The sequence below is a fragment of the Aethalodelphis obliquidens genome, unplaced genomic scaffold (genome assembly GCF_003676395.1).
Source record: "Aethalodelphis obliquidens isolate GAN/ISIS:26980383/991018 unplaced genomic scaffold, ASM367639v1 scaffold2, whole genome shotgun sequence".
NCBI lineage: Eukaryota > Metazoa > Chordata > Mammalia > Artiodactyla > Delphinidae > Aethalodelphis > Aethalodelphis obliquidens.
The window spans coordinates 3,073,390-3,088,077 of NW_020837946.1; the positions used below are offsets into that span (position 1 = coordinate 3,073,390).

Genomic DNA, 14,688 nt, shown 5'->3' on the forward strand with positions numbered 1-14,688 from the left:
TAGTCCTGGTGTTAGCTGGCAGTGACAGCACAGCAAACTCTAGAAAGTGTAAGATATTGCACATGTAAACTGCTATGATTAGCCAGCGAGTCATGCAGAAGGAAGCAAAAGCCAGACGAACGCAGAAGTGCTCGACTTTCAGAAACAGCTTTGATTCTGCAGGAGAGAAACCATGATGGATGCAGCCGATGGGCTGGAACAGCGCCTTACTGCTTCCTTTTCCGTTTCCTGAGTCTCCGTGACAAGGAAAGCCTTCCCTTCCCTCGGACACATCTTTATGATAAAAATGTGTATCTGTTTTCCCATGGAGGGCTTCCTGTGCTCCCTCTAGCTGTATTTGTATACAAATGACCATTCTGACGAAGTTCTAAGGGCGTATCCCTGGTGAGTTGGTGAAAGGAAAATAATCTTGATGCAGCACCAGATGGGAATGAATCAAAGTGGAAATGACCAGATAGGAGTCCCTTGTCTAGGTTTTAGGCAGTTACGTCCTGCTCTATCAGATACTGTGATGGTTCCCAGCCTTGTCTTTTTGTTTGTTTTTTTTTGCAGTACGCGGGCCTCTCACTGTTGTGGCCTCTCCTGTTGCGGAGCACAGGCTCCGGATGCGCAGGCTCAGCGGCCATGGCTCACGGGCCCAGCCGCTCCGCGGCATGTGGGATCCTCCCGGACCGGGGCACGAACCCGTGTCCCCTGCACCGGCAGGCGGACTCTCAACCACTGCGCCACCGGGGAAGCCCCCAGCCTTGTCTTTTACCTATGAAATTCCTACCTAGATTCTCTGTGTATGGGTTGGAGCTCTAGCTTCAATACACATTTCCAAGTGGACCCTGCAAAAACTAACGAAGTCCAAACAGATTCCGGCACCTACTTAACTGGTTTCTTAACACTCGGGGACAGTAGTTACGCAGAGTGAGAGAGGCAGGAAGGAAAGGCAATTTGGAACTGTAGCTGGTGAAGGAATCCAACAACAGAATTTTACATTTACTGATAGAGGGTGTTTAAGGGGTCGGCATGTTCTACCCTACGAAATTAAGTCACCTTGCTTTGATTTCCTTAGTTGCTCTCAAAGGCAAATATAGTCCTTCTTTATCTGTAAACTAAATAAATTTGTAAACACGAAGCTATTATAGGTGTCGTAAGTAACAACAATTCATTTTTGGGAAAGACTCACTGTAAACACTTTCTGTAAGTTCTCAGGGAACCGCTTACTCCTTCCTTCGTTATTGCTGGATCAGGAGTCACTGACTTGGTTGTTTTCCTCTTTATTTTGTGTCTGGCCTGCTCAGTGCATTTATTTCTAAACCTCAGCTGCTTTTACAAAATACTAGGAAACAGAGAATATTGGAGATAGAAGGCAGGTGTGTTTTAAGCTGTTGGATTTTACTGTTATATCAGCATTTTCTTTTTTTACTCAGATTTTAAATCAGTATGTAATAATCTCCTCATGTATGGTAATATGCCTTGATAGCTTAAACCCTTTCTAATAAAATTATATGAGAGGATAATCTTTCTTTTTAAATATCTGATTTCAAAAGGTTTTCCAAACTCTGAGGTGTGATTTTTATTTTGTCTTAGAGTTAATTTTTCTTCTTCAACGATTTTCTAATTTCTTGAGAAAAGGGAGATGGGAAAAGCTTTCAGTACACAGAAATGTGTGCTGACGGCTGCTTTGCGTGTGGGCTGAAGTGGGGACCTAAGCATTCTTGTTCAAACCGATTCATAAATAAAGCAGTAAAAGAAGCAGTAAGAACTTCGATGAGTTTTCAATCAAAGGTGTTATTTCTGAAAGGTGACCAGGTCGTTGGCAAGGGAAAAAGAGTACATGCAAATTAGAAAATAAAGAAGGAAGAGCCTACCTTTTGAACCTGATAGATCTATAGAGGAGGGCAAAAGAAATTGGGAAAGAAATATAAAATCCAGTTACAGAAGTATAAACATCGGAAAGAAAGGTTCTGTAAGTACCTAGGAATATGAATAAAAGCCATATTGGAAAAAAGGTGAAAACTGGTGAAATATGAATGAAAAAAACCTCTTGAAGCCTCATTGAAATAATCAGTAATTTCATAACAGATTTTACATTCTATTTTAGATATATTGGTGAAACACAGGCATGTCCACACAAGTCTACAAGAATCCTGCTACTATTCTAATGCAGAAGTTTGTATAACCTGTTACCGTGAATGGGAAAAAGAACTTCATCTTCAATTTAAAATTTCTTTTCACCGTGATCAAAGTTTAACAAAAAAGTACAGAAATTTAATTGGAAAGTCATCTGGTCAAATTCACAAAGAGTGAAGAAAGAGGCTTTCACATTCGGATTCATGCAGAATACGTGGAAAATTCAACAGATACAAACAGAATACCAGGAAAATTCCAGCCAAATGGAGTGATCACTGGAATATAACTGAAAAAAAATTGAAAAGCTTATTATCGTACCTTGACATATTTGTTTGCTCTAGAGCTTCCTCCTAATTTTGTAGTAATCTCTAGGTAAGACTGAGATGTCTACTCTACCCATCCGTTCATTCATTCATTCAACAAAACTTTGACTGAGTCAGGCATTGTCCAAGGCACTGCCACACCTACAAGGCTTGAGACTCGGTGCTTCTAGTCCTACGTGGGTGAGCACAGATCAATGTATTCAACACTATGACTACTGAACATTGTTCCTCCAACAGAAATGTTTATCAGGTCAGTAGCAACAAGAGATGCACTCTGACCATCATGAGATCACCTGGGCATCATACCACCATTTTTTTTTTCCATTAGTGTAGGTTCTCGAACAAAGTAAAAGGTTCACTCAGATTTCCCCAAGAATATCTACATATTCTCCTGAATAAATCCATTAAAAAGGAGCTCATAATCTTTGAAACAGCCCCCAAGCACAGCTAACATAGTCGGTTCTCACCATCCGCACGGGTGAAAAGAACCATTCTGGGGGGTGCGGTGGGCGGCTAGGAGGGCTGGGGTGCCTGGGCCATCTGGATAGATCTGCAGCCGGCTCGAGGCCCCCATGTCCTCAGGGCCTGCTGGGGCTTGATGACAGGTCTACACTCCTCCAGCACTGATGACACTCTCATGCTGGCCTTGGAGGGTCCCAGGCACTAGTGTGGCTTCAACCATGACCCATCTCTGACACCCCCCAGTGGTGCTGCCAGCTTCCTGCTCTCCTGAGCCCCCAGCGACGGTCACTGCTCTCCAGGCATTCACAGCCTACGTCTGCCTGCAGCCGAGCTGACCTCCTTGTTAAGGAAAGCCTTGGTCCTGCTCAGAAGCACCTGTGCAGAGACAGGGTGGCTCGCCGGCCGGTGCAAACAGGGATTGTGTTTCTCAATTTTTACACCAAAATATCAACCCTACTAGTTAAACACGGGTCTTCCAAAGCATATTCATTTCCACTTAATCAACAACTTAAAATGCCAGTGCCTGGGCTATCAGATTGTATAACCTCAGATTGTGGTGCTATTTCTAATAATAGGCCCGGAGATGTGATATGCAGAGGGGAGACCGAGGGATGTTGTCTGTACACCATCCTCAGTCCTAAAAGCGCGTCCCCAAACCTGCAAGCTTGTCTGTCTCCTCTCTCTAGATGTGCACGCGAACGCCCACGCGCACCCAAGGGCCCACTCGTGCCCCCTCCCCCAGCCCAGGACACGGGTCACGTCAAGAATCAGCTGGACGAACAGCTGCTGCTCCCGTGTTCTCGGTAACACTCAGTGGACACAAAGGTCCTTTCTGTGTTTATATGACAAGCCTTGAATCAGCACCAAGGAAAAAACTTGTTTTTCAAGGTGCACGTCTGCTTGCAAAACGCTAAGGACCACGTGGACCTTCCCCCGCCTTGGCGGCGAGTGGCAGCGTGCCCTCTGCCAAGGTTAATCCCAAGGGTGACACACTGACGCCGCCCTTTGTTTTCGCTGTTGGTCATACACTTGATCTGGAGGCAGAGGATGTAATGGGAAGCCTCCAAGCTTTGCAGCTTTTCCAGGTCCAGATCTGAATCCTGGCCAGCCACTCGCTCAGCTTTTGGGAAAGCTGTCTAATTAAGGTCCGTCTTCCTCGCCTGTCAATAAAACCCGGGCAGACCCCTCTCCAGACTGTGGCAGCACCCAGTCCCGGCACCGCCACACGCCAGGGGCTCCAGGAGGTCCCTGCCAGGCCCCCCGCCCCACCCCAGATCTCTCTCTGACTACGAATAAAACATATGCGTATTTTATTTTAAACCTTTCAAATCCCTTTTTTGAGGAAGCAGACATACGCTTTAAATGGCAATGCGCTCCTGTCCCAAGCACACCGAATTTACGATAGCAAAACTGTCCTTTGTGTGAGTCAGTGCTCCTGGGCTCACACATCGATACAAACCACCGGGCAGAGCCGGGGCCCTCTCTGCATCCTCCAGGCCTCCGCCATCTGACTCTCATCAGCCATGAGGCCTTCTTGCCTGTCCTGGCTTTCCCCACCTGCAGCTTCTTCATTCAGCATCTGCACTCACCCACCGTGCTGCCCGGAGTTACTTTCTCTGCTTCCTGCCTGACTGATACGGGCCCCCCACCCAGGGTGTCATTCTGCACCCAGATAATTCCCAGCGTGGGGCTGAGCCATCAGGCACATGGCCTGATCCTGAGAAAGGTCCCTGGAAACGTGTTCCCACGTCTGAAAGCATCTCTGCGGTGGCTGAATGCTGAGGGCACCCAATTAGCAAACTGCTTTTGTGCGAGACCTTCCACGGAACTTGAATCACGACAAAACATTTTCATCCCTGTGAACCACCCGAGTGTCTTTACCGCAAGAATAAAGAATTTCAAGGCAAACTATTAGACAGAGAATGGATAAACAACAAGGAACTACATTCAATATCCTGTGATAAACCATAAGGGAAAAGAATATAAAAAATGTTTGTATATGTGTAACCAAATCACTTTGCTGTACAGCAAAAACTAACACAACACTGTAAATCAACTATACTTCAATAAAATAAATTAAAAAAAAAGAATTTCAAGATTCTAATGCCATCTACTAACCAACGACACTGTGTGTCTGACCGAGTGAGGCAAACTATGGCATTTTTAATCGGATTTCCCAGGTTTTAATCAGATTTTCTCTGCAAAGCCCAAGGTCCTTAGCAGGTACCAGACACCCCAGGGCAGGCCACGGTGCACAGGAGTTGGGCTTGAATCTCAGCTCCTGCCAGGCCAGGATACTTCAGTCCCTGTCCTGAGAGCACAGTGGGGCTCCCAGGGCCTGGTGAGGCTGCTGTGAGGGGCAGGGCTGTGCCTGGCGTGGCAGGCGGCGGGGGGACCCTCCACACGATCACCCCCTCCCCCCACCGACACCCAATGCCCATTTAATGATACCAAGATTAAATGGCCCTGACTTAGTTTCCCATCTTTGGGTAGCAACTGCAGTTTTGCGACTTGAAATATTGCAACTGAAGTGCAGGAGTTCAGCAGCAGATCACTCTGCAGAATTAAATGCAATGGGAGGGGACTTTCTTTGACTCCAAGGGGGAAAAGGGTGCTTTGCTTTGAAAGGAGGCCCTTCAAATAAATGGTTTCTTACTTAGCCGAATTCCTCTTAACTTTCATTTTCTAAATCAAGAACTTCTGCCAAAGAACTCTGTGACAGGCTGCTTTTGTTATCAACTATATATTTAATTCAATTCTGCCCATAATTAAGGCTAGAATATATTATAATTTGGAAGACAGATATGTATGCATATACTATGCAATTCATTTTGGACTTGAGTTTGTAGAAATTTTACCTTTGTGAGAGGAACTTTCTCTCACTTGTGAGACAAATGATAAAATGATTATCATTGATAACACCACCAAGAAAACCAAAGGCAGGCCCCCTGACAGGTTCAAGGTCATCTTTCCCGAGTCCAGTGGTCCAGCTCCAACAACAGAGCGGAGGGGACAGCCACAGGCCACCAGAAACACTACCAGGCGGCCACTCAGTCAAATGTGGCAAAACCTGGAGGGGCAACAATGTATTTTGAAAAATTCTTCTTACAGCTCTTTTAAGGCCTTAATATGAAAAAGACTGGGGGGTGGAGGGGATGCAGATGAACGAATGAGCCTCTGCTGGCGCTGGAGAATGCAGCCTCACCTCGCAAACTGTGATGAAGCCACTGCATTAACCCCCGAGCTTCCCTGCCAGTTGGTTTCCAAAGCAGAGGGCAGGGGCTGGCAGTGTCCTACACACGGGGGGCTTTGCAAGTAGCCACTGAATGGACAGGAATATTCTAAACAGACATTGATGCCAGGCCGTTTGAAAAATCAATTTGCTATTTAGAATCTCTAACTTAGGGAGGTCCCTGGCGGTCCACTGCTGGGGCCCGGGTTTGATCCCTGGTCAGGGAACTGACATCTCGCAAGCCACACGGCTCGGCTCAATCAATCAACCAATCAATCAATCAAATCTCTAACTTAAAAACCAGTCCAGGCTAAGAGAACTATTCCATTAGGTGGTCTCCAACGAGGACTCTTTATGTCAGAGTCTGGTGCCCGGCTGTTGGCTGCTGTCAGGGTGATCTCCAAAGCCCAGGGGACACTGTCTCAGACAGGTTAAGTGACAAAGGTCTACAAAACAACAACACCTGTCCCTTTTCTCCACCTTCCAGTCCAAATACTTCTCCCCATAGAAGTATTTCTTCTTCACATCCCCAAGTGATGCCTAAAATACGGTCGAGGTGTGGCTGCCCCTCTGCTCGGGCCACTTCCCAACATCACCGCCGGCGTGTTGTGTGGCCTTTCTCTCAGGGACATGTCCCCTCCATCCCCATCACTCCGGGGCCCCCGCCCTCCTGTCATCAGGACCCAAGTATGACTCTCCTAACTAACCCCCTGGGCTTGAGTTTCTAGTAACCTTCAACAGATTCTTGGAGCCACGTGGGAGAGGTTTCCTCCTCAAGTTCAAGCCTGGCCACGCCCCTCGCCCCAAGTACACACGTCCACGCGGAGTGGCAAACCCCACAGGGAACAACAGTGAGCACCTCGCCTCTACAGGGAACGTGACCTTGGGGACCTGGCAGAAACTGCAGTGGTTTTAGGAGAAACTGGAAATCCAGACTTTAACTGAAATCTCCCAAGTTTTAAGACACTGGTTCAACTTTGAAAATTGGGCTACCTGAACCAAGCCAGACTGTGAGTACAAAAATCATCCCTGGGGAAAGCAGCTGGCCGCCTCTCCAACACAATACATTCAAACCTTCAAACAAGCAGAGCCGCCGGTGGGCCTGGCACGGCTGCTCCCCAGACCCCGCGAGGCCGAGGCCCACGGGAGAAGGCGGAGACCGTGGCGAGGGACTCGCTCGTGCGCTGCGTGGGCTTCAAGGTCACAGGGAAGCCCACCCCTTGAACTGCGAGTGAAAGAGCCCTCACGCTGCCCACGTGGCTTCTGGCTGCGGCTCAAGGTGGTGAACGAAAGTAGCAAACAGCATTAACAGGTGTGTAAACACATTACTGTCCACCTTCCCAGGAGGGCAGTTTCTATCCTGGTTATTTCATCCAGTGTGTATTCTGTTCTCTGTATCACACATGGGCTTCAGGCCTCATGAAACCTATGAAAAAGTGTAAAAACCACAGGGGAAGCATTTTAAACGAGACTGCTTAGCCTAAATAAATAATAACCTGTTCTGCTTTCACATTTTAATTCAGAGGACGGGCATCCTAGCTCAACAGCTAGAACCTCAAGTCCACAGCCAGCACCTCTTGGCTCCTGGCCAGAAGGCTGGGCCGGGGAGATCCACGTGGGCACGTGCTCTGTGCACAGGCTCGTCCCAGGATCCGACAGGTTGAGTGTCCAGGATGGGCCATCTGGCATCTGTATGCTATGCCATGCCCTGGCCTGACCTTGAACCAAAGTCACAGGCACAGGTGCCTTCAAACTGAGAGCAACAGCAGAGGGGCAGGTGCCCCCGTGCGGCCCGCTCTGCCTGGAAGGAACCCTCCCACGAGAACCGATGAGGAGCCCCGCGTTACCTCTTTCTGCTGTCGCTCCAGCTCCTTCATCCTGATCTCTCGGGCCTCTGCTCGTGCCGCACGCTTTGCCGCCAGCCTGGCCTCCGCCTGCAACAGACCGGAGATGGCATTAGGAGACAGACCAGCGGCTCCTGTCCAGGACACGGTTAACCATGATGCTCTTGTTCAGAGGTTAATAAATAGTAACACAGACTTGTAAGCGTTAAAAGGGTCCAGGAATCACAGTCACCATAGTTACAGTAGTCACGATTGACCCCTTACTAAATGCCAGTGGGTGCTATTCTGAGGGCTTCGTGTATATTATGCCGTGGACTCCTCGTAACAGCCCTATTGGGGAGATGGTGTTACCATACCCAGCTAATAGATAAGGGAACTAGGGCACAGAGAGGGTAGGGCGCCCACGGTCACACAGCCCATAAGTGGCAGGGCTGGGCGGTCTGCCTTCCTCTGGAGTGATGACAGATTAGTGCACGGAGCAAAGCACTAGAGCTGGACAAGACCCCAGGTCACTGGTTGAACCCCTCCCTTTACAGACCAGGAAGCAGAGGCCCGGAGACGCCACCAGACCTGTCCAAGGTCACAGGGCTGAGACTCTGCCCCTGCTTTCCAGAACTCCTGTCCAGTCACCCCTCACTACTCCCCGCTGCCCCCCAGCTGCCCCTTCAGCACCTGAGCCCTGGGAAGCCCATCTTTTCTCAAGCAACACATCTTCCACCAGAGCAGAGTGGTTCCAGCTGTTACATTGAAACAAAATCTGGCTCCATTTAACTACCTGTCAACTTGCAGCTGATTTTCCCTATTCTACTCAAGAGCATGTAAGACGCTTGACCAGGACCAACCGACGTCGTCGGACCTGGCACCTGAGCCCTGTTTCTCATTCTACAAATCTCGAGCTTATTCATTATCGCAGGTGATACAACGGCCCAGCGAGGTGAACGGTGCAAGGGGACCAGGATCCAGGTTTTCTGGTGTCAAACAAATCCATCCTTTCCACTTAATTTTTTATGGGAATACACTTGTGATTCTTCCAACAGTTCTGACAGCTTTCGCTGTTCCCTAGGTCATCTTAAAACGGGGCCTTTGGAGACGGCCACGTGCTTCTGATGTGGTCATTGGGGCCAGCAAGCAGTGAGGCGGTCCAAATGTCCTGTTGTCCAGTTTCTTCCCAAAGGCCAGGCACCCTGTACCGCAGGCTCCCACCAGGACCGTGGCTGCTCACGTCAAGGACGTCCCTCGCCCTCACCCCACAATTACATTACACAGAACTACAAATTCGTCTTCTAAGTTCTAATCTAAGTTGAAAATTGACCACAGCTGATCTGTCAAAGATTAGCTAGCTAATGTCCTCATAAGGAATTTATTCTATAACCCTCTTCGTTCATGCGGTTTCTTTTTTTTCTTTTTCGCGGTACGCGGGCCTCTCACCACCGCGGCCTCTCCCGCCGCGGAGCACAGGCTCCGGATGCGCAGGCCCAGCGGCCATGGCTCACGGGCCCAGCCGCTCCGCGGCATGCGGGATCCTCCTGGACCGGGGCACGAACCCGTGTCCCCCGCATCGGCAGGCGGACTCCCAACCACTGCGCCACCAGGGAAGCCCCATGTGGTTTCCTTATCAACCCAAGCCCAGGTCCTTCAAATCAAGGATGTCAAAAATCACAACTGCATCAGAACTTTGATACCTCATTGCCATTTTCAATTTTCTAAACCATGTTACGTTGTGTGATGAGCCACTCGCTCAGGGTCTATAAAAAGATCCAGCCAAAATGGAGGGGAGAGGAGGGGAGGGGAGGGGAAGGTTTGATAGACTGACATCTGGGTACACTGACTACCTACAGCCTCATCAACGGGCCAGCAAGAGGTCTGCGTCCACGCTGAGCGCAGCTGCCTCTCCAGCCCTTCCTGGGCTCCCTGGCTGTTGGCCCAGGTTCTAAGCCGGTGTGGACCAGGCAGCCACAGCCCATCAGCTTGGGGAGGGGGCGGTGAGGAACAGTGAGGGGATTTAGGAAAAGAGAAGGGAGGGCATGGAGGAAGAAGAGGCGGGTGGAGGAGTGAGAACGTGAGCAAGAGGCTGGAAGCAGGAGGGGCTGCCAGAGGGGGACAGGGGAGAGAGGCGTGTGGCAGGCAGGATTCTAGGATGGTCTCCGAGATTCCCGTCACTGCTGTACGTGTTCTTCATTCTCCTCTCCCCTTGAGTGTGGCCAGAACGGTGAGTATGACAGATGTCACTCCTGTGACTGGGTTACATTATACTGCAAAGAGAAATGCACTAGTAATGAAGGTCCCTCGTCAGCTGACTTTGAGTTCATCAAAACAGAGCTCCAGGGTGGGCCTGACCTCATCAGGTGAGCCCTGGAAAAGTGGGCCTGGAGGTCAGACAGACTCCTGCCGGCCTCGCAAAAGCAAGCTGCCATGTGCGAGAGGGCCTGTGAGGGGTCGCATGACAAAGAATGAGAGCGGCCCAGCTGACAGCCAGCAGCAAAATGGGACCTCAGTCCCGCAACAGCAGGACGTGAATGCCACCAACAACCATGTAAGCTGGGAACAGGACTCTGAGCTCCAGAACGGATGCAGCCTGACCGAGACCTTGACTGCAGCCTCGGGAGACCCTGGGCAGAGGGACCCAGTAGGCTGTGCCCAAACTCCTGACCCACGGGAACTGTGAGATAATCAGCGTGTGTTGCTCTAAGCTGCCACATTTGTGGGTATCTGTCCTGCATCAGCAGACGACTGACATGAGGTGGTGAGGTCTGGGATGATTCCTGCTCACACAGCGTGGGTGCCTCTGTGACTAAGGAGCCCGAGCCCCTGCACGCCCACCTCCTCCCCAGCCTGTCCGGCCAGCCCTCTCCTCTGCTCAAACTCCTCTTGGGACCGGAGCAAAGATCCTCGAAGAGACCACCTCTCTGAGCAGGTGGTCCCTGCCACCTGAGACGGCCTCCCCACCAGACTGGCAGGCCTCCAAAATCATGTCCCATCAGACCCCAGCTACCCTGGTGGGCCTCTACCCACCAGCAAAGGGCTCCCGTCATGGCCCACCTCCTCTCTGGTCCTCACGTCCACCCAGCATGTCTGTCCTGTCCGTGAGAACAACCCCCAACCTGAGGGACCTGGGCTTGGGTTGACAAAGGGACCACATGAATGAATGAAGTTACAGGACAAGCTCCCTGTGAGGACACGAGCTAGCCAACCCTGAAGACAGATCGATATGGTCAAGCTTCACCTTCGATTAGAATGTGGAAAGGAGATAAGTAATTCAGTACAGTTTCAAATGCTTGCAGTCACTGCCATGTGAAGCACCTCCATCTCACAGGATTCTTATATGACTCATATGTGGAGAACAAGGCTCTCATAACACAGGAAGTGGTAACAACCATGCTTGCTCTGGGACTCTGGCTAAAAGCTAACAGATACACAAGCCAACGTCTGAAGGGGCACAAAACCTATGCACAGCCAACTTCATTAGCACAAAACCAGTATCAGCAGAATAACCCCAACACAACCTGAGATGCCTAAAAGAAAAACCACACAGAGCTCTGACAACACAATTCACTCTAAAACGCCGACACTGCCAAGAACACAAAACAGCCAGACACAGAGCATCACCGATGATGCTCATTTAAGACAGCATCAGGGGAAATGTTTGATAAGATCAGTCAGTCGTTCAATGAACAGAAAGTACAAAATAGCGATGGTCCACCCTGGTGACCTGCAGGCACGAGTTCATTCCCCCCAAAATTTCCAGGGAGGCCCAGCCCTGCCCTCCAGTTGCCAGCCATCAACCGAGCAGTTCCAGGGGTCGATGTGCCCCCGGCCAGGGCTTCGGTGATGCAGGACAAATCTGTTGTGGACTGACGCTTTTGTAAAATATAAACTCACACGCTTGAGGTCACAGCCAGGTCACACTGTTTGAGTCTCCAAATGCACACTTTCACTTTCTGTCCCTCGCCTGGAGGGGACTGCAGCTTCCTGGCCACCAGCACTCCAGCCCAGGCCTCGCAGCACTGCCGAGACTGCAGGGGAAGGACTTTCAACGTGCAGTCTGGGGCCCCAGTCTCAGGGGGTGCACACAAAGCTCTCGGGGACCATGTACAAGTGACAAGTGCTACAGTGGGTGAGAAACCGTGCTGGGGCTGCTCTGGAGGAGAACGTAACCCGTCCGGGTGTCGGGAAGGCGTCCTGGAGGACGGGGGCCCGAAGCCAACGCCGAGGGGCAAAGAGGAGAAGGCCAGGCGAGGGGGCGGGCGGCAAGGGGCCAGGACGGGGCGGCGGAGTCCCGAGGGCCCGGCTGCCTGCGCTAGCCTCAGCCCTGCTACCTGGAACCTCATCTTGAAGGAACGCGGAACCACTGACGGGTCTGAAGAAGGCAGAGCACAGCGGGGTCTGACTTTCACTTTAGAAACGTGGCTCTGGCTGAATGTGGGGACCAGGGGCGGGGTGGGGAGGGCGGCATGAGACCCGGGAAGTACGGAGAGGCTGCTTCTGAGCGGGGGCAGGGGGGGGGGCGAAGCCGGGCGGAGAGGCGAGAGGGCCCTGGAGGGAACGTCAGGTGCCCAGGGTCCTGAGGAGGCCCACGCGGCCCCAGGAGCCAGCCCGCGCCACGTTGGATGCCACTCACCCAAACCCGAACCCGGGCACACGGTCTGCTGACGCCTCCGGCCTCGGAGGTGGGGCATTTCTCCACCCTGACCCCCTCCCCGCCACGCTCCCAACCTCAAGGGAGACGACAGTGGCCGAAGGGAAAGGATGGGGCCAAGGAGACGGCATTTAGGGCACAAACGATAAACTGCACAGGCCTGTAAAGCAAGGTTTGGGAAACGAGACTTCCCAGGCTCCCCCTCCCCACGCCGCGATGGCTGTCAGCCGTCGTCCTTCAGCTCCCACTGGAGGTCAAGGTCAGCGGGTCTTCCACTGGCTACTAGCCCCCGGCCTGCTCGCTGTGACCGCACGACGCTGGCAGGGCCGCGCTCCCACCCAGAGCTTGGTGGCCGGGCCGGTCCAGCTGCTCGTCCCTCGGCCCACCGTCCTCGAAAGGGGCTCTGGAACAGGCGTAGCTCCGGACACCAAATCCTCCTTTCCTGGCCCAACAACATCTTTGTTGAGATACACGCTGAGACATTCAAGGATGACGTGATACGACCTCGCTCAGGTGGGGAAAGTGGCCGTAGGCTGGCAGCTGTGGGGCTGGTGGCAGGAAGGGGGGGCCCTTGTGCCCCAGCGGCAGCCTCTGGGGCTTGTGAAAGATGCAGTCTCCAGCCCCACCCCAGACCCGCTGAGTCAGGGCCTCGGGTGCGGCCAGTCTGGGCTTCAACCCGCCCCCAGGGAGCTGGCTGCTCCCCCCAGTGCGACGACCTCTGCTTTCTGTTATCCCATCTCCGCTTGGGTTATGTTTGACGTTTTTCATAATAAATAGCAAACATTTTTTGAAGGAAGGAAGGGGGGGTGGGGGAAGGGAGCAGAGGCTGAAAGGGAGAGAAAGAGAGGGAAGGAAAGAAATGAAGAAGCACCAAGGCCAAGCTCACTGCTGCGAGAAGGTCGCCTGGCGCCATCGCTAAAAAACCTTGCAGTGTTGCCCCCCAGCCCTCACCCTCGGGCCCCCTCCCTGTTTCCGCGCACCTCCAGGATTAGGGAGGAGCTGACCCAGCCGGGCCTCCTCTGACGAGATGCAGGCTCCTTGGCTTTCTCAGGACCGCCCAGTGTTGGTGGGGAACGAACGCCAGAGTCCCAGCCCCCTCACAGGGGACACAGTCCCCCAGGATCCTACCGTCCTGACCTGGAACCTCATAAACAGAGCTTTACAGACATGGGGCTTTCAAGCAAGGCACCCTTTGACGGTGGAGATGGTTGGGAAGAGAAGATTCCTTTTATCACCAAAGTTGCCTCCTAATAATCCTAAAAAGCTGAACCCTTGATTCCGAAGTTCCACTTTTACATTTAATTTTGCCAGAGATAAATAAATAAGACAAGGCTCTGACACTAAGGTGATATGTGTGGTCTGAGAGATGCTAAAAACACACAAAGAAGCACAAGTCCGAGCCCCAGGGCCGCCTAAACAAATGGGTAAAAACAGCCAGGCGCGCCCAGCCAGGGTCTGGGACACCAGCCCTACGGCACCCTGCAGGTCCAGGGGCGGAAGCACGGAGGCCACCGGCCAAGGGCCCGGCCACAGGGGCGCACAGGCTGGTTGAGGAGGTAGACAACCAACGTGATGCTTCTCTTTGAAATACCCTCTCTCAGCGGCCCAGACCCGGGCTGGGCTGGAGAAAGGCTGGAGGGTTATGTGAAAACGTCACTGGCAAAAACAGGAGTTACTCTGGTGATGGGTCTCTGCACTGGGCCGAGGGCTTGATCGGCTCTAGTTCTAGATCGGACCACAGAGCAGAAGTGGCTTCTACCAGAGCGGGACACAAAAGTCAGCGGATAAACAGACGCACGCCTCTTCTACCAGTGACCCTGACAGGACTCCTGCTTGGAGCACCAGAAACTCCCAGCTGCAATAAAACTGTCATCCAGAGACAACGGCTGCTCGTTTCTTCAGGGTCAGGGAACTCAGGGACAGCCCCCCGCTTGGCCTGGGAACTGAACAAAACTAAAAGAGAAGTTATGCACCAGGATGGGAGGAGAAAGCCCTGGGTGAGGCGTGTCCTTCCCTCCGAGCCCGGCCCCTGCACAGCTTCCTTCCTCCCTGACCTCCTGTCTGTGCTGG

The 14,688-nt window shown here is 51.9% G+C and overlaps 1 protein-coding gene across 14 annotated transcripts in view; it reads right to left on the minus strand.

The window, feature by feature from the left end:
- Positions 1 to 14,688, minus strand: part of LRRFIP1 (LRR binding FLII interacting protein 1) — a 146,940-nt gene that overhangs the window by 59,328 nt on the left and 72,924 nt on the right. For all 14 annotated transcript variants that reach the window (XM_027117296.1, XM_027117278.1, XM_027117238.1 and 11 more), the window contains exon 2: positions 7,986 to 8,072. In XM_027117296.1, the coding sequence (XP_026973097.1) occupies positions 7,986 to 8,072 (87 nt within the window). The remainder of the gene's footprint in view (positions 1 to 7,985; positions 8,073 to 14,688) is intronic.